This window comes from Sarcophilus harrisii, chromosome 1, assembly GCF_902635505.1.
Source record: "Sarcophilus harrisii chromosome 1, mSarHar1.11, whole genome shotgun sequence".
NCBI classification, from domain to species: domain Eukaryota; kingdom Metazoa; phylum Chordata; class Mammalia; order Dasyuromorphia; family Dasyuridae; genus Sarcophilus; species Sarcophilus harrisii.
In genome coordinates, this window is record NC_045426.1 from 565,867,713 (window position 1) to 565,887,689 (window position 19,977).

Sequence of the window (19,977 nt, forward strand, 5' to 3'; positions counted from 1 at the left end):
TTCAGTGATTTTACCCTCCTTCCCCTCTCTTTTTTGCTTTGTATTTTATGGGCAACTTGATTCCTACTCCTTTCACCCTCTTTCCAAATTAATAAAACAAGGAAAACTCTTTTAAAATATGCAAATACAAGATAACAGTCTTGCACTATCTAAATATGAAATAAAACACATCCTTTCTTCTACATCTTGATTCTATCAACTCTCAGGAAGGAAGCTTTCCTTCATTTTCCAACTTCTTGTAATATGATTTAATATCTTCAATCATATGAAACTGCTTTCTTTAAAGTTAAAAAAAAAAAACCTTAAGAAAGCAGATTCTGGGAAGATGGTGGAATAGCTCAGAAAATCTCAAGCTCTCTAAAATTTCCCCCACAAACAGAACAAATTTGTGCCTTAGGGCAAACATTAGACTGGTGAAAAATAAAGAAGACTTGGAGCAGAACAAGGGTCCTTCTAAGAAAACTTGAGAAGACCTGAAGAAAGACCCTAGGCCAAGGATTAACCAGTATGAAGTGAAGATACTTCCAGGCTATCTCTACAGAAATTGCCTGCAGAAACCCTGGGGCCAGCTGGATGTGGCTATAACTTCAACAGGATCCACAAAAACTTTCACCTCAAACAGTGTTGGGAGGCTGGGGTCTGAGTCTGGGAAGAACGAGGGAACCTCTGCTGATTAGGAAAGTCAGGCTTAGCTGTGCTGTAGAGACATAGCCCTGGGTGAGAAGTCAGCATACCCAGTGAGTGCAGAGGGAGGAGGGCAGGGATGCTATTGGCTGCAGGGATTTACAAAGGAGCGGAGCTTTTGATCTGGGGTTCTAGGTCAGAGGCAGAGCTGAAGTGAAGTTTAAAGCACCAGGTTCTCTCCACTCCATAATTAGAGGAGTTTACATTTATACTTCTCATTTAAAAAAAATGAGTCAGCAAAGAAAAAAAGAACTTAATCATATAAACTTACTTTGGGAATAAGAAAGACTAAGGAAGACTATAGTTTGTCTTCAGAGGAGGACCCTAAAGCAAAAACAAAACAAAACAAAACAAAACAAAAAACAAAAAAAACTGCCTCTTCTACTCCAAAGAATCACATTAAATGGTTACCCGCTGGGGAGAATTTATAAAGAACTCATAAAAGACTTTAAAAATCAAATGAGAAAGATTGAGGAAAAATTAAAAAAAATAATGCCCATCCAAGAAAACCTGAGATTATGAAAAAATTTAATCTACTAGAAAAATAGAATCTTAAAGAAGAAAATAATCCTTTAAAAATTAAAATTGAGCAAAAGAAGTTAGTGAAGCTATAAGAAATCAAGAAATAGCAAAACAAAAAATGAGAAAAACAACAGAATGTGAAACATACGAAAAATAACAAATCAAAAAGAGAAAATAAAAGAATTGGATTACCTGAAAGCTGTGACCAAAAAAAGAATCTTGACAAAATAATGCAAGAAATAATCTAAGAAAATTGTTCTGGAGGAATAGAACATGAGAGGAAAGTAGAAATAGAAAAAAATCCACAGATCACCATCTCAAAGAGATCCTTTGTGAAAAACACAGGAATATTATTGCCAAATTTCAAAAACTTCAAAGAGAAAGTTTTGCAAGAAACAAGAAAAAAAAATTGAATATGCTGGAGCTACAATTATAATTCTCTCTCTCTCATCCCTCCTTCCTCTCCCCATATATAGATATACTTTTGAGGCAGTGAGGTTACATTAAGTGTGAGGCAGTGGGGTGACTTGCCTAGGGTTACACAGCTTGTAAGTTTCAAGTGTCTGAGGACAGATTTGAACTCAAGTCTTCCTGACTCCAGAGTCAGTACTCTATCTGTTGTTCTAACTGCCTCCCATAGTAGTTCTCTAGGTCAGGACTTTTTTTTTTTTTTTTTTTGCTTTTTTGCTCATTTTTAAAAGTTGAGCTCTGCTCCTAGGATATAGGGATATACATATACATGTATATATATATATGTATTTATACATATATACAGTATATATGTGTATATATACACATACATACTGTTTATGTATCTGGTAAATCAAGCCCCTGTCAGAGAAATTAATAAAATATTTTTTCCTCTATTTATTTCCTGCTTTCCTTTTTCTCATAGATCTATACATTTAGATTGTTCATGGTATTTTAAATTTTATATAATCATAATTATTTATCTTATATTTTATAATTATCTCTGCTCCTTGTTTGGTTAAGAACATGTCTTTTACACATAGCTGTGAGAGACTTTTGATTTTCTTATCTTCTAGTTTTTTAAAATAATATGGTCTTTAATATTTTAAATATACATTCAAAATGTTGTATGGAATATGATCTAATGCTTTGGTCTAAGTCTAATTTCTGCCAGATTTCCAGTTTCCTCAGCAGTTTTTCATTTGATAGGGAATTCTTTTTTAAATAATATTTTTGATTTATTGACACTGTGCTATTGAATTCAGTTGTTTCTGATTCTCCTTTGCCTAGTCTCTTCCATTGATCTATTGTCTAGTTTTTAGCCAATAGCAGTTTTGATGACTGCTGCTTTATTAGATAACTTGAGGTCCAATAATGATTACTTAATAGTCATATCTGATGCTTTTTTTTTTTTTTTTTTAAGGCCTTAACCTTCTTGCCCTTTTAGTATCATTTGATACTGATGACCATTCCATTTTCTGAATTCTTTCTCTTCTCTGAGTTTCCATGACATTTCTCCCTCCAAATTCTCATTCTAGTTCTTTGATTCTTCAGTTTTTTTTTTTTTGCTTTTTTCATCATTTATATCCCATCCCTTATATCCATAGCATTTGTTCAAGAACTTTTTTTTTTAGTTATCCTCTTATTTGCCATCAATTCATATATCTTTTCTATGAAGATGATTCTCAGAGCTATAAACTGAGACTTGGTCTTTCTCCTGAAACATTACCAATTTCTTATTGGTCATTTCAAATTGGATATCCGACAGCTATCTCAAATAGGACTTTTCCTTAAACAATCAGTTGCCTAGACTTGATTCTATATTCACAATATCCCCCTTTTAATCACTGTCCTTGTTCAGATCATCATCAAATTAGACTGAATTATTGTAAGTCTCCAGAGTTTCCCCTCTAAAATACCATCACCCATATAACTGTTATATTAATATTTATTTCCAGAGAATTATTTTAACTATGTCACTCCCCAGGTTAAAAAGCTTCTATGTCTTTAATTTGCCCTTAGGATAAAAATCTTTTTAGGTTTTTTTTTGGTGACTAAAAGCCCTTTTCTTTCTGGCTTCAGCTTACTTTGCCATCATGCTGATAAATTACTACTCTCCAACCTCTCTGTTTCTGGCAAAATTGGCCTACTTGTTACACTTGATTTTCCAACTCTCACATCCATGTGTTTTCAATGTCCTTCATATCTGCAATGTACTTCTTCACCTTTATCTTTTGGAATTCCTAGTTTCCATCAAACACAACCCAAATGTTTTCTCTCATATAAGACCATTCTTGACTCTCTTGCTCACTCAGTTGATAATAATTATGTGCTATCGTTATCATGGGAACCTTCTATTGAGGAATCCCTTTCCAATGTGTTAGTAGATAAATTTCAAATAAATAGAGATTAAGTGAATCTCCCCATGATTACACAACTAATAACTCTTAAAAGTGGGATTTGAACTCATGTTTTAATAATATCCAATGCATCATTCTACTTGTAATACCATGCTAACTTTTTTTTAGGTTGATTTGGAGTCATATAAATTCAGTCGTGAAATTTCTGTGAATTTGGCAATTTGAGAATGAACAAAAGCATGTTTGTTAATTTAGGATATCAGAGTCATATTTGTCTGGAATATAAACAGCCATCTCTTATTTTTAACATTAAAAATTTAGTCTGAAAACTTTGAATTTGCAATGCAATCCTATGGAAGAAAGCATCTTAATTTGTGAGAAGCTTGACATCAATAAATTAATTGAATCTGGATTTTGAACTCTTTTGGGAGTAGATATTTTTAAAGCTGTGAAGTCACAGGACAATAAACATGAGAGAAACTTAAAACCATAAATATCTCTTGATGGGGAAAAAAAAAAATTGAAAGCCGTGAAAGAACCTAATCCTTTCAAATAAGATGTATAGAATGAATTGAATAGACCTTATATAATGGAGTGTTACTTTTGAAGAGTCTGAAATAACTTCTAGTGGTATACCTTTTTACTTGGGTCAAGGGCATTAGTGTGATCATAGGGTGATTTTTTTTTTCAATTCAATATAATAAAATGATGAAATCCAATTATGGCTATAGTTAAGAGGAATGAGAAATTAGCTTAATTTAAACAGAATTGCATTTGTTCCCTTCGAAATATAAAGAATAGACATTTATATTTTGCTAGATTCTCATTAGATATATGTAAATGTTAGAATTTTGGCTTGTCTAATAAACCCAAGAGGACACATAATCTATATAAAATGCAATGAACAGATATTATTTTCTGGCCTGTTTCCTACTAATTGCTTTATGATCATATATAAATAATAAAATAAATTTACCAAATTAATTTACCTCTCATATCAAAATGTCTTTTGTTTCTCTGTGTCCTCTAAATAGCTTAAAATACATAAGTGGCAACAAAGTATACCAAAAGGTTATTAAAAGCTTTATAGTACATTAAAAAATGGTATTCCTGTGGCTTTGACAATTTGATACTTTCAATGGCATATTTATTAAATGCTTTCAATGTATAAGATACTATGAGAAGACATAGGGATCCATAAATGAAAGAAGACATATTCCTTCCTTTCAAGAAGATTCTTTGGAGAAGGGCAGGAAAGTAAAATAAAAGGAAGGGGATGAGGGGTTTCATAGTACCCACTTATTTTGATGGTCTTGGGGTAGTTTATACTTTAGCTTTATGCAAGTAGAGCATTCCTATGTGTAGAGGGCAGAACTCTGGAGAAGTATACTTGAAACAAGGTGTTAACTCAGTGGAATTGATGAGATGATGGTTCTCTAGTTCACATATATATTTAGTACTTAGTATGGTGATATGATATCACACATACTCAGTATGCTGTAATGATGTAATTACAGTAAGGTACATAAGGGCCAACAAGGACTGGAAGAGAGACATTCTATCTTTGACCAGCCTCATGGTGGCTCTCCTGCCTCCTGCACTATGGGGGAAACTTGTAGACTGCTGTAAGAAACTGAGTCAGACTGCAGGAAGAGACTGGGTCAGACTATGACAGACACAGACTGTGAAGGGGACAATAAAGACTTTGGACTCTATTCCTGACTATTCTCATGGTGATTATTCTGCTGAGATCAAGGTTGGTCCCAAGGACCTCCAGAAAGCTAGCCTAGACATTACACCTAAGGGCCCCCATTCTACCTATTCTCCCTCCCTTCCTTTTTCCCTTTCCTCCCTCCTTCCCTTCCTTCCGTATGTCTTTAATGGCTTTACTTTTTCTTTCTTTTATTCATATCTTTAGTTTTTCTTTTCTATATTGGAGGCTTGTGCTTGAGTCTAACTCTACTTCTTCCCATATATTGTGGATAGATTCTGCTTGGTCCTGGACACGGTGGCTAAGATTAGACCCTATTTTTTGGGAATTTTCTGAAATTATGTCCTTGTGTTCTGGCTTGGTCTTCTCTTTATACTGGGTTAGGTCTGTCTATCTGGTACTGGTTTGGCCTTGTCTCCTCCTAAGAGGATTCAAAATCCTTAATGTGAGTCTGAACTCTTTACTGATCTAATACTATTTCTAGCTGCAGTTGGAACTCTGGAGGGACCCTTTGCTGGACTCTAGTATTATTTCCTGCTATATTTGGTGAGGCAGTATGCTGAATAAAGTTTTCCTGATATGACATACTTAATTATTGTAATTTGACTTTTCTCTTAAGTAGAAATTTCAAAATAATGCTATTCTGTGCCTAAAATGTTCATCTTGGAAAATAGGAAAAGGGAAATCATGAGAAATTACAAGGCTTGATCATGACATCATAAAGCTAGGAGTCAGAAGATTTGAGAAGGAAGCTTGGACAAACAACAATAGCAACAACAAAAGAATCCCCAAACTTTCATTATTTATAGACCTTTAATTTGTTCATCTATAATCTATAAGGGGGAAAGGGCTTAACAAGAGGTTGCAATCTTTTGAGGGAGAAGTCATTTAGAGGAAAATATGCCTTTATGAAGAGCCATTCCAAGAGCCATGTTTATTTTTGTATTTGAATTTTTTGGTCTTGATCTATGATTTCCTCAACTATTAGTATATTTTCCCTCTAATATAGTCTTCCATCTATTCTGTATATATGTTATAAATATATATTCAAGTATATATTCATACATATAGCAAACACATACATATATACATACATATATACACACATTCTGTTTCTTGCATTAGAATGTAAACTTGTTGAGGAAAGGGACAATTTTTGCTTTTTAAAATTTGTGTTCTGAGCATTCTATATATTTCCTAATACCTAATACATTGATTCTGAGTAATAACTCCTCAAAATCTTCAGTTTTAGTTAGAGAGTTGCCTTGCAAGGAACTGAGAGGTAAAGAGATTTATTTATTGTTACACAGGTAACATTGGTGAGAAAGGTTGCATTTAAAGCCAGGTCTCCCTGATTTTGAGACTAGACATTCACTATACCATAATAGCAGTTTTAATTTATGCAGATATGACTTAAAAAACAAAATAACAATTTTTCCAGAAGATTCACATAATACTGAATAACAGAAGATTCACATAACAATTTAAGAAATTACCTTACTATTACTTTGGAAGGTCATGTCCTGAATGGTTTTGAGATATGAAAAAAGTAAAAAGTAGAGGTGTAGAAAAAGGGAAATATGACAACAAATCATAAGCTAACATGTTTCAGGCAGAGTAGTAGTAGGAGGCGAGGAGAATGTTGTCAAAGAGTGCTACAATAAAAACGGGGGCCCAAATGTAGTACTTCAATAGGCTTTGAGGCACTGTGAACAGTTTGCAGAAGGCTCTTAAGTGTCCTAATTCAGTGTTTTATTATGTCAAGTTTTTATGCGTTAATGGGACAGAGCAATACATAGCTCCAGTTTGCTTGTTTTTTGACTAAAAGAGTCACATGTATATGTTTAAAGCTCAACAAGGAGCTCAGGAACCTCTGAATATGATGATTTTTTTTTTTGTCCTCATCCTTCCCCCTAGCTCGAATGTTGATGATTCTATAACATGAATCTGAATTCTATATAATGAAGATGTATTTTCTACCTCTTAATTTTTTAGAATAGGTGCTCAGAGCACTAAAGAAGCCCATGAAACCTTCATGAAACATTATAAAAAAATATTTCAGAAAGAAAAGAGAATCTTACCCTACATTCCAACAGCTCCAACAGGCAAAATGTAAGTAGTATGAATCTTTTTTTAATGTTTCTTTTTGTTTGTTTATTTTAATAGTAATATATATATATATATATATATGTATATATATAGTTTTCAACATTCATTCATTTTGAAAAACTTTGTGTTCTAAATTTTCTCCCTGTCCCTCACCTCCCCTCTCTTCAAGACAGCAAGCAATCTAATATAGGATAATATGTGCAATCCTAAGTAGTATGATTTCTAAGACAGATCACTTTATATACACATGTGAGGTTGAAAGTAACAAGTAAGTTCTCCTTACTGTGTGTCAGCTGACAAAGACTGGTAATCAGTGGTAATTTCATTTTCAGCTTGTTCAGAAACATCAGTTTGTTGCTCCTTAATACTTTGGTCCAATCTTTTTGCAAAATGATTATTTTCACTTACTGGCATTTTGTAATGTACAGGAACAGAAAGTTATTAAAGTAATCTGAAAGATTCATCTATACTCAACATACCTGTATTATTTCTGGTGGTAATGATGGTATTTATTTGTGGAGAATATATTGAAATGCCTAAGTTATCTGAGAGTGAATTATTGAGTCAGAGGAGAGGTAAAAAATTTGAGGAGGACATCTTGCTCAACTTATGTATCCTAAACAATCCTAGACTAAGGCAAATCTGTTCTATTTTGAAAGATAAATAGCATAAAGCACTTTAAACTGAATAAAAGTAAAAAGAACTAGCAATTTTTGTCCATAGAATTTTGTTGATAGGGAATCTAGAATTTTTTTCTTATCTAGTCTCCTAACTCATGTCACATTTTTTTTTAATTGTAAAAGTTGTTCAAGTCATTTTTCAGTCATGCCTGACTCATCATTACTCACATCATCATCATATTTGGGGATTTCTAGATACAGATATTAGAGTGGTTTGCCATTTCCTTCAACTCATTCTATAGATGGGGAAACGGAGGCAAATTGGGTTAAATGACTTGCCAAGGGTCACATAGCTAATAAGTGACTGAGTCCTGTTTTGAACTCAGGAAGATGAGTTTTCCTGACTCCAGACTTGCTATCCTATTCACTGTGTCATTTAGCTGCCAAAAGATAGGATTTCATAGTAGATAAAGACTAACTGTGTCAGAAATAATTTCAAATTCGATTTCTGACATATATTGGCTGAATGATCCTGAGCACATCAATTAAGCTCTCATTTCCTCAGACAATTCTATTAATCTATGAGAGGCAATGAGCTATAGTTGATAGAACTCATAACCTGGAGAGTGAGAAAATTTAATTTCAAATCTTTCTTTTGGCTAAGCAAGTCCCTTTTGCGTCTTAGTTTTGTCATCTATAAAATAAGAGGGTGGATCTTTCCTCTAAGGAAACCTTTAATTCTAATCCTGTGAGCCTGTGAGCCTGTGATCCTAAGTTAAAAATAAAAGCGAAAATCTTCTGCTGTTAAGTGAAGTGAGCAGAACCAAAAGAACATTGTATACAGCAATAAGATTATGTGATTATCAAGTGTGATGGACTTGGCTCTTTTCAACAATGAGGAGATTCAAGACAATACCATTAGATTTGGGATGGAAAGTTGTAACCTCCAGTTGATGCACTGAGGTCCCAAGCATGTGAGGCTAAATAGTAATTGGACCATACTCTATTAATATATATGCTTGGAGAAAGAATGGCCCCCATCCACTCTTTGTGCAAGTCCTGATGTGTTGTATAGGAAATGAGGATTTTGGTGGGTGGAGGCAGAGGGGCAGGAAGAGAGGCGGGGAGAGACTGCTGGCTGGCCTATTGTCGCAGCTGCTCACATTGCTATCACTATCCCCCTTCATCTCCGATCCCCCTTCACCTCCACAAAGAATAAAGGTTGAAGATTTTCCCTTAACCTGAATTCCTGACTCCAGCTGATTTTAAAATACACAGTCATCACAGAAAGTGACATCCATATCCAGAGAGAGAACTATGGAGACTAATATGCATCAAAGAATCGTATTTTCACCTTTTTTTGTTGTTATATGTTTTCTTGTTTTTTCTTTCTTTTTTATTTTTTCCCTTTTGATCTGATTTTTCTTATGCAATATAATAAATATAAAAGTATTCATTATTTTTATAATGAATGTTTAACTTGTATCAGATTGCTTGCTGTCTTGCAGAAGGGCCAAAGAGGAGAAAGGGAAAGAATTTTGAACACAATGTTTTGCAAAAGTGAATGTTGAAAATTCTCTTTGCATGCATTTGGAAAAACAAAGTACTATTAAATATTTAAAAAATTAATTCCTGATTTACTTTAATGAAGGGAGTTTCCATACTCCCCCACTGGCAAAATTGCCAGTGTGAAGAAAAACAAAACAAAAATCAAATAGGAATGTGATATCCAGTATAATTTTGCAAATTACTTTTATCTTCAAAAATTCTATAATTCTTTGGATCATCATCATTTTTCTTGATGTGTTATTTTACTGTAATCCAACATTTATACAATAAATTGACAAATGATGAAATAAGAAAAAAAAATAAAGCTTATCTTTGTTGCTGACCATGAGGTTCAAAGAAAATTGACTTGGACAAGGTATTAATTTTTTCAGTAGTAGCAATATAGGAAATAGGACCTTAATGATACGAAGAAGCCAAAGGATTTGGAAGAAGTTAATGAACTACTTGCTCTCTTTTGATAGGCATGAGTAGACCATGAGTAGAACTGATTTTTTTTAATAAATATTTAATGCCCTGAATCATATTTCAACTCCATTATATCTTTTAGTATCAGCTTTCCTTTTCAAAGAGTACATAACTAAGACAATATTTAAGTGCATACTATGTGACAAGCATAGTACTTGGCTATGATATAAAAAGACAAAAAAAATTTATGCGTTCAGAGGAGGGAAGGAAGAGAAGGAATGGCTCTTTATGTTCTATTGGAAGAGAAAATTAGTACTTGTCTAAATGTAGATATACACACATATATAATAGGTTATTTTTAGAATTTTGGGGTGAGGGTGAGTATTGGTATCTGAAAGAAACTTCAAAGGTCTCATTTAAAAGCTGGACCACAATCTACTATATCTACCTTATCAATCACTCAAACATTTAATTTATTAAGAAACTATGCTTAGCAATGGGGATACAAAAAATTGCAAAAGAGAATTCTTTTCCTCAAGGAACTTACATTCTAATAAGGAGACATCAATGCAAACAAATGTATACAGAAAAAGCTATATACAGGATAAAAAGGAAATCATGAAAGAGCAAAGAACTGAAATGAAGAAGTGGGGGAAGACTTCCTGTTAAAAATGGGGTTTTAGTTGAAATTTAAAAGAAGCCAGGGAAATCAGGAATCAAAACAGAGAAGGGAGAGTATTATAGGCATGGGGGACAACTAGAGAGAATGTCTGGAGCCAAGAAAGTGTGTTTAGTTCATGGAAGAACCAGGAGGCCAGTGTTACTGAACTGAAAAGTAAGTGTTGGGGAGTGGGGTGTAAGATAATAAGAAGACCGGAAATGTAGGAGAGGGCTGTGTTATGGAGGGCTTTAGATGCTAATTAAACTATTGTGTATATCTTCTTTTAGGCAATAGGAAGTCACTGGAGTTTATTGGATAGGGTATGAGATAACATGATTGGACCTGCATTTTAGGACACTCACTTTAGTGACTAAATGGAGGCTATATTGGAGTAAGGAAAGGCTTGAGGCTTACAGACCCACCAGCAGACTGTAATAATTCAGACATGAGGCAATGAGTTCCTAAACTAGAGTGGTGGCCATGTCAGAGGAGAGCAGGGGAATTAGAGGAGAGAGATTGCAAAAGTGAAATGAATCGACCTTGGCAATAATTTGAGGGAGGAAAGAATAACATGAGAAATAGTAAGGAATTGTAAGTTGGGACTCTGGAAGATTGAGAGGGTGATGTTGCCCTGTATAGTCATAGGAAAGGTGGTGGTGGAAGAAAGAATTTAGGAGGAAGTATGAGTTCTATTTTGTACATAATGAGTTTAAGATGTCTAATGAACATCCCATTTGAGATTTCTGAAAGGAGATTCTAGATTGGAGGTCAGCAGAGACACTGGAACAGAATAGGTTGATTTAAAAATCATCAGCATAGGAATGACAATTAAGTCCATGGAAACTGATGAGATCACCAAATATAGAAGAAGAAGCAAAGAGGGCCCACGTGAGAACCTAAACAATACCTATGGTAAGAGGGCATGGTCCCAAGGAGGATTCAGCAAAGGATTAAAAAAAAAGGGTAGGAAGAAAGAAACAAGAAGTCACTAAAACCACTGTCCTGGTCTTTGGTCTGTAACCCCTTCCCTCCTCAAAGAGATAGATTCTATCTAGTACTACTACTATATCTGACAAACTCTTTATTTATGTTATTTAATTAAGAACTATCTGAGTAAATTAGCTATAAACTCCATCTTATAGTTTTTCATTCCATCCTTCTTAACCCTACCCCATCTGTGTCTTCTTGTTATTCCCATCTTAATAATAAGAAAATTAGGACATAACAAATTTATATACATTTATCTGGGTCTCAGATATATATCTGGGTCTCATATAAATAAGAGCAAGGTGACTTGATCTTAAATCTGGTGATCTTAAGGTCATTTATTTATTTATTTATTTTATACTATACCATGTTGTCTTCTATGGAAGCCATGAAAACAGATGAAATTGTGAGAGAATATAGAAAGAAGAGAATAGAGGCCATAAACAGGACTTGTAGAGGACAATAATTAAGAGGGGATGAGAATACTTTAAAAGAAGTTAGCAAAGGATACATGTAAGGTTTGTTCAGAAAGGTAGGTAATAATTCAGAATAAGAAAGTGTCAGAGAACCTTGGGAAAGACAACATATCTAGAAAAAATGACAGGCTAATTTTGTCAGATTATAGAAGGACTAACTATATATAACTATATCCATACTTGCTAGCTTGCTTGGAGGGGGATGAAAGGGAAAAAAAGAATAAAGATAAAAAGTGCATAACAAAGAACAAAATAAAAACCTACAAGAAAGAAAAGGACAGTCAAGAATATATTCTTTTCTATTATTATATATGCTTTCTTGAAATGGAAAATTATTTTACATATTTTGAACTTTCCCTGATGATCTGCTGGGTATATGACAATGTTTTTTTCTTTTTTCTTTTCTGTCTTTATTTTTTTATTTTTTAAATTTTATATTTAGTTTTAAGTAAATAAATATTTTTAAAAAGTGCCTACTATGAGACAGGTATTGTGCTAGGCACTAGGGATATAAAGAAAGGCAAAAAAAAATCCCTTCTCTCAAGGAGCCTCCTTTATGAGGGAGACAACATAGAAATAACTCCATACAAATGAGACATAAGCAAGATAAATTGGACCTGACTTCAGAAAGAAGAAACTGCACAGGTAAAAATTAATCATCTTGAAAAAAGGAATGTGAGTAAAAAGACACCTTCAAACCTACTATTTTCCCCCAAATTTTTCACATTGTATTCCAAGCACTCAATTGATTGAGGTTGGAATCGGCCAGGTACAGGTGATGATTGTGGATGCACAGAGTTTTATTTCCTGTAGACAGGAATATGGGTAGACAAAAGTGTATTCATTAGAACAAAACTCCATCAAAGTCCTTATGTCCTATAAGGTAAACTATATTTTGGATTTGATCCATATGTAAATACATAAGCCATTTTGCCTTTTGTTCTGAGATAGGGATAGGGACTGAATTTATGATTTCATTGTCAAGGAACTCCCAGGTAAGGTTCATTTACTCAATCAATGCAGTTTAACATCTTTTCTACAACTTAGTCTTAATTGCTGAGGGCACTGAGAGACTATGGAACTTGCCCAGAGTCACACAGCCAACATACCTTAAATACAAAGTTAGAACCCAGGTCTTCTTGACCTTGAGGCTAGCTCTATGTCCTCTAAGTCTCACTATACCATTTTGATCTAAAAATGTGGTGAAATTCATTGCTATCTGATTTTTAAAAAAAGAGACATTTCTATTTTTGTGTTGCTATATTCTATTTGCTGATTAATGAACTTTAAGTCCTTCAGGGAACATTGCAAAACTAGATAATTTCTCTAGGTGTTCAGTGCTATTGGATTTTTTTTCCTTAAAAGAAAATGTTAAAAAAAAAAGTTATTTGATGCATATTGGAACAGCTAAATTTTGAAAGTTAATTTGCCCATACTTCAGCATCTCAACTGGTAAAACTAATTTCTACCCACTTCATCCCCTCTCCTTCCTTCTGTTTCTCCCTCTCCTTGTTCTCCTCTTCCTTCTCTTTTCCTCCTTCTTTTGTTCCTCCTCTTCTTCCTCTTTCTTCTTGTTCTTCTGCTCCTTCATTAATATCATTTAAAGAAGCAATTTAAGCTTTACAATGTGCTTTTCATATGTTAACTCATCCAGTCCTCACAGAAAATCCTTACAAAGCAGATACTATTACTGCTCCCCTCCCTCACAGTCCCCTTTGTAGATACAGAAACTGAGGCTGAGATCTGTTTAAGTAATCTTTCTAAGGTCATACAGAAGGTAAATAATCTAGTGTAGGATTAATAAAGGTCTTAGGTCTTCCTGACTCCCAACCCAGCATTCTCGGTCACTTAGCTATCCCACCTCCTCTTAAAAGAGGAATAGCAGCATGGCATATGGCATTCCTGAGCTTCAGGCCTCTGCATATTTGCCTTTGAGTCCTTACCCTAACCTATAGTTAATAAAGCTTCCTGGTGCTTAGGAGTTTATGATGCATTGAGAGAGCAGCGAGCTTTAACTGATGATGGGGAACAGGCAGAGCTGGCTATTATGGTCTATGACAAAAAGGTAAACTCCTCCTGAGTCACTGTTTCCCCTTTCTCTGTCTTTGTTCCTCTCTTTCTCTTTTTCATATAGCACCAAACAGAACTAGATTATATTTCTTAGAATGACTCTTCTTTAGAGAACAGCTACACACAGTGAAAGAACTATGAGAAATGAGTTTGGACCACAACATAGCATTTGCACTCTGTTATTGTTTGCTTGCATTTTTATTTTCCTTCTCAGGTTATTTTTACATTCTTTCTAAATCCGATTTTTCTTGTGCAGCAAGATAACTGCATAAATATGTATACATATATTGTATTTAACATATACTTTAACATATTTAACATGTATTGGACTGCTTGCCATCTAGGGGAGGGGGTGGAGGGAAAGAAGAGGAAAAGTTGAAACAGAAGGTTTCGCAAGGGTCAATGACGAAAAATGACCCATGCATATGTTTTGTAAATAAAAGCTATAATAAAAGAAGAAAAGCCTAAGAAATTTCTGAACAACTCACAATACAAAATAAACTACCAATAATAATGAAGAAAATGCAAACTTGTCTGTTTTGACCTTTTTTAATGCAATATGTTTTACATCAAAAATTTTTCTATCTTGCAAAAATGAATAAAAGCAACAACTGCACCTTTACCAAAAAAGTGACTCTTCTTTACAAAATTGTGCAGAAAAATTTTAGAGATAAGTAGTGATCAGAGCATCATATTTAACATCCATCAGGGGTGGGACCAGCCAGACTTGGAACACCTGGGTTTTTAGAGACCAAATACATTTATACTGAATAAACAAACAACCTGGAGACATTCTTTCAACAATCAATAAAAGGAAATTCAAGAGCGGAAAAGAATACTAAATTTGGAGCCAAAAGCCACCTTGGTTCTAATTCTCTCTGTTCACTTAGGTAATCTTGATCTTCATTTTCTTGATCTCAATTTTTTCACCTATAAAATGAAGAATTTTGATTAGATACTCTTTAAGGTTTTAAATTTGATGATTTTTCTAGGGGAAAGGGGAGATTTATTGACAAGGAGTATCATGACTGTAATAGCAGTCCATAGAACTAGAGATCAGATGCCATTCCATAATAGGGATTGGAGGTAGAGGTATCAGCTGAAAACCTCAGTCTCAAGAAAGTGAGAATACTCAGTAAGGAGCCAAGGTTAAAATATGGGTATAAGATAGTAATTCAATTATTTGACCTTGGATACAAGATCAGGGTTTGGTCACAAGGAACAAAGCAAGAATTCACTTACTAAAAGTCAGACAGAAGGAGAGGGGTATTAATGGCCAGGATACAATGCTAATGTCCCATTCTCAGTCTCTCTAAATTCCTCTTGCTTGGAGCAGGGATGACTCTATAGCTGAAGGTCAAAATGTTCTGACTTTGAAATCTAGGACCAAAGGTTGAAATAAAGAATTTAGGTTGATTCAGTGTTGATAATTATTTATTAAATATCTACCATATATCAAGTATTAGGGAAAAAAGATTAAAAAATGAAGTGTTTCCTGCCCTCAAGAACCTTACATTTTACTCAAGATTTCTAACTTAGAAGATTAGAGGAATAGCATTATCACTGATAGAAATATGCTAAATCAGTGAAGGAAGATGAATTTTGTTTGATTATTTTGAGTTGAAAGAAACTGTTGGGTATCTAAATGAAGCATTTAGACAAAAATACTAAATATAAAAATAGGTGTCATGGCTTCAAATTCTAACTTTTCTATTTTGTTTTGTGTTATAGGAATAATAATTTAATACATCTGTGTAAATGCACTTTCTCAATATAGTGATGTTTTGTACCAGCAGAATGAAAGAAAAACTGAATTTCACATATTTTATTAATTGGAGACCTACCAAATTTTTCTCAGAGGGTCACAGATTGGTCATAGAGGGACAAAAGTCTCCCGTGGTAAATTTACTGCTGGTAAATAAATTGAACTGTATGCAAAGATGATTGAAAATCACTGCAATTTTTTTGTTTAGTTGTAAAGTACAAAGAATACTCACCTATTTGGAAGATGTTTTGTATTCCTTAGAGAATTTAAAATCTTATTAAATACAATAAATCATCTTAAAGACACTGTTACATATGCCAATCCTTTGATTCATGTATGCTGGCCATCTTACCGGCTAAGTCTGAAAATTCGAGAACGCTTTTCTTGTAAGGAGGGGAAGTGTACCCCTTCCTGTAAGGGAAGTGTACCCCTTCCCAATATCCTTAAAGAGTTTATTACAAGATGGTGGGCACAAGTGATAGTTGGTGGTCATAAGTCAGGGGTAGGGAACATCTGCCCAACAGGCTATATATTAGGCTTGGGAAATCATTTGGTTTGGCCTTGCCCAAGGCAACTGCAGGTGGCAATGAGCTGAAAACTAGGTACAGCAACCTCCTACTGCTTGAGTTCTATAAGTTGATAATTTTGTATGGTCCTAAAATGGTATTATAGATTTCCAAGTGGTCCTTGGCAGAAAAAAAGGTTCTCTTCTCATCATAAGTATAGGGTTTTGGCTGACAGAAAGAAGTGGAGACTGCCATCTTTATGGGAAAGTTTGTTTTTCTCCTCCTCCCTTCATATCCTCCTCTCCATTAAAATATTAAAAAAAGAGAAGAAAGTTGTCTATATTTGATAATACCACAGTGTTTTTGGTAACATAACAGACATCTTTGAATTCAAAACACTTGAATGAAATCATGTTTTATTTTATCAGTTCTTATTTCCTGGGTGGTCTTTTCTACTTTATAGTTTTAGTTTTATAATGTCCTATCCCTCAGATATTGATTACTCCGTTGCTGTCAGTGATGGCAGGATAGAGGGGAGTTAAAAATGAATTTCCCCAGACTGCTGTGATTTGTGATTTGTTATTTGTCAGGCTTCCCTGATAGGAGTGATTTTATCACCAAATTCCATAGCACCTCAAAGATGCCTTGCACTCTGCTCTTTGTAATCACTGAATTTAGTAACTGTGCCACAACATATGCTACCCATTGCCTGCCACAGGTGTTAAGTCCATTGTAAAATGCCAGCAAGGAAAGAGAGAAATAGCAGTATTCAATATGGCCATGATGTGGCAAGCAGGATAGATGCTTGACATCACAAACATATTGAACTTGGTTGAAAACTGCAGTATTAGAGTGAACAGTGCTAAATTTAGTTGTTTTTTTTTTTCTTCCCCCAAACAAATGTTGAGGGGATATTCAGGTATTAATTAGCATGTAGCCAACAATTGAATTTCAGTTATCATCATCTTTGGATTTGATAATGTTGAGGGGATATTCAGGTATTAACATATAAATAACAATAGTATATTGATAACAGTATTATTGGTTTCTGATAGTTTTGGTCATAAAACAGATTCATCAGCATAGAAATATTAGGGATTGTTTGAAGAATCAACAATTTTGGATCAGCACTAGGAAATGTATTTTTCAATTTTCAGTATGAGAAAATATGAGGTTAAAACTGAGTAAACAAAAGTCATTTAGACATTGGACCTTGAATAATTTTTGTTTCTAATGGGAATCTTAAGGAAGATTACTCAGTCAGAAATTCATGGACAAACTAAGTGAAGTATTAGTTCTGATATTACCATAAAAAATAAGTCATGTGACTTAGCACTCCCACTAATAAAATCAATCAAAACTGAAACTGCTAAATATGTTATCCTTTAATCAGTCATAGTTATGGTATCCTATGAAGGAAGCTATTTTTTTAAAGAGCTGAAATGAGTATGAAAATGAACATAATAAGCTCAAACTGATTTCTATGCTCCTTAAAATTCTCTGCTTCATAAAATAAGGACGTTTCATATAAGGTGAAAAGGTGGAAGAGAAAAAGAACAAGAGAAAAGAAGAGTTGATCAACTTGAATTTAACACTCAAGGGAACATTACACATATTAGTAAATAAGAGAATTATTTGATTCAAATGTGCACACATGCAATCAATAGGAAATTACTAGTAATGCTATGAACATAAATAATTAAGATCAACATCAAGTCCTAAGGCAGATGAACAATGCTTGCACAATTGTGGAAAATACCAATATTTTGACATTTTTTCCTGCAACAAACCTTTATCAATTGTTGTCTCTCTGTTTCTGTCTCAATGAGATTAAGATATGAAAAATGTTAAAATTAAATCCCCACAAAAAATTAACACATTCTTGTCAGAGTACATTAGCCTATATAATGTTAAAAATATAAAAATATAGTCTGCGTGAAATATATTTTCCCTAATTCCTACATAATGGCAGTAGTGCCATCCATATATTAGAATATTAGGTATACATAAGCTTAAAAGTAACTGAATGCCAATTCCTATTTACAGATTGCAACTGAAGCCTTAAGTAGAAAGCAGATAGTTAACACCAACTACAATGCTGCTAACACCAGCTACAATGCTGAGATGAAATGAAATATTGAAACAGTGACTGGAACAGTAGAAGGGTTCCCTTACACAGAGTTTATGATATTTATAGGCTAAAGTTGAGTCACATAAAATATCTAGTGTTTGAGGGATCTCACAGCTACAGTTCTTGAACATTAATCATGAATTCCCCAGAAGCAGCTAAACAATTTTGTCAGTTTTCTTTTACAAAAAGAAATGACTTGAGAGATGATTGTATGACAGTATGACCTCTCCTTTGTGAGAATTTAATTTATTTAAATAATTTTAATCTAGTACATATGCACAGAAGTAGGACTCTTGGCAGTAAGAAGTAGCAAGTCAATCTTCTTGCTTTCATGGATTCCTTCAACAAAATACATATCCCCAAGTACCATCTATATTTCTTTCTTTCAGAAAGGAAGAAAAAAACTAAATGGGATGCCTCACCTGTTTTCAAGCTGAAAGATATAGCTCAATCTTTCATTTAAAAAATACTGATATGTGACTTTATTTGAATTGATGACTCTACAAATGCATGTCTCTAGATTAGATTTACTAATGTTAAATTAAGTAGCATTATGATAGACCATGTATAACAGGGAATTAAAATATTACTTTGTCAAAATGACATATATAAACTGTAATAGAGTTCTAAGCAATGACTTTTATCTTAGAAAACTTAATTTTAATTAGACACAGAATAGACTAAAGAAAAAAGCTAGGTATTAAGCTGATTAAATACTCTGGTTCATAACTTCATCATTTAAGATCAGTTTTCTAAAATGACCTCTTTATTTTAACACTGAGTCAAGCATGAGTGAATTATTAGTCTGATGAATGCAGTTGGATCTAGGCAAAAAGTATGTATGTGATAATCTTGGCATAATCCCTCCAACCTCAATGTAAGAATCTTCCCAAGTGTAGAATATATTGTCTTTGTTACGGACATCTGACAGTCAACAGTTTGTATGGTTAGTAGTCCATCTCAGGAGACATAGTAAAGTAATAAAAATATATTCTATTTAATTATTGCACATTAAATTTGAGCATTGAAATGAAAGCTAATGGTTTTTTTTTTAGAAGTACTCTTTGTCAATGGCCTTCCAAACATGTCCAAAGTGAATATAATACCACTGATGTGGTCTACCAAGGGAAGAGCACAAGGAAATCATAACTTTTATTTATTTTTTTTTTGACTTGTCATTTTTTCCCAGGATTTATTATTCTTAAGTTATCTTTTGGCATCCTGTATTTTAGATCAGTTTTTTCTCCTTTTTTTAATTAGAGGTTTTTATTTACAAGATATATGCATGGGCAATTTTTCAGCATTGACAATTGCAAAACCTTTTGTTCCAGCTTTTCCCCTCCTTCTCCCAACCCCTTCCTCTGATGGCAGGTTTACCAATACATGTTAAATACGTTAAAGTCTAAACTAAATACAATATATGTATATATG

At 33.7% G+C, this 19,977-nt stretch overlaps 1 protein-coding gene across 2 annotated transcripts in view; it reads left to right on the forward strand.

Moving 5' to 3' along the window:
• The window catches only part of CNBD1 (cyclic nucleotide binding domain containing 1), a 541,331-nt gene that overhangs the window by 13,372 nt on the left and 507,982 nt on the right, over positions 1–19,977 (forward strand). For both annotated transcript variants that reach the window (XR_004231043.1, XM_031946954.1), the window contains exon 3: positions 7,243–7,359. Coding sequence is in view for 1 of the 2 variants with exons in the window: in XM_031946954.1 (XP_031802814.1) it covers positions 7,243–7,359 (117 nt within the window). In the remaining variant the exon portion in view is untranslated. The remainder of the gene's footprint in view (positions 1–7,242; positions 7,360–19,977) is intronic.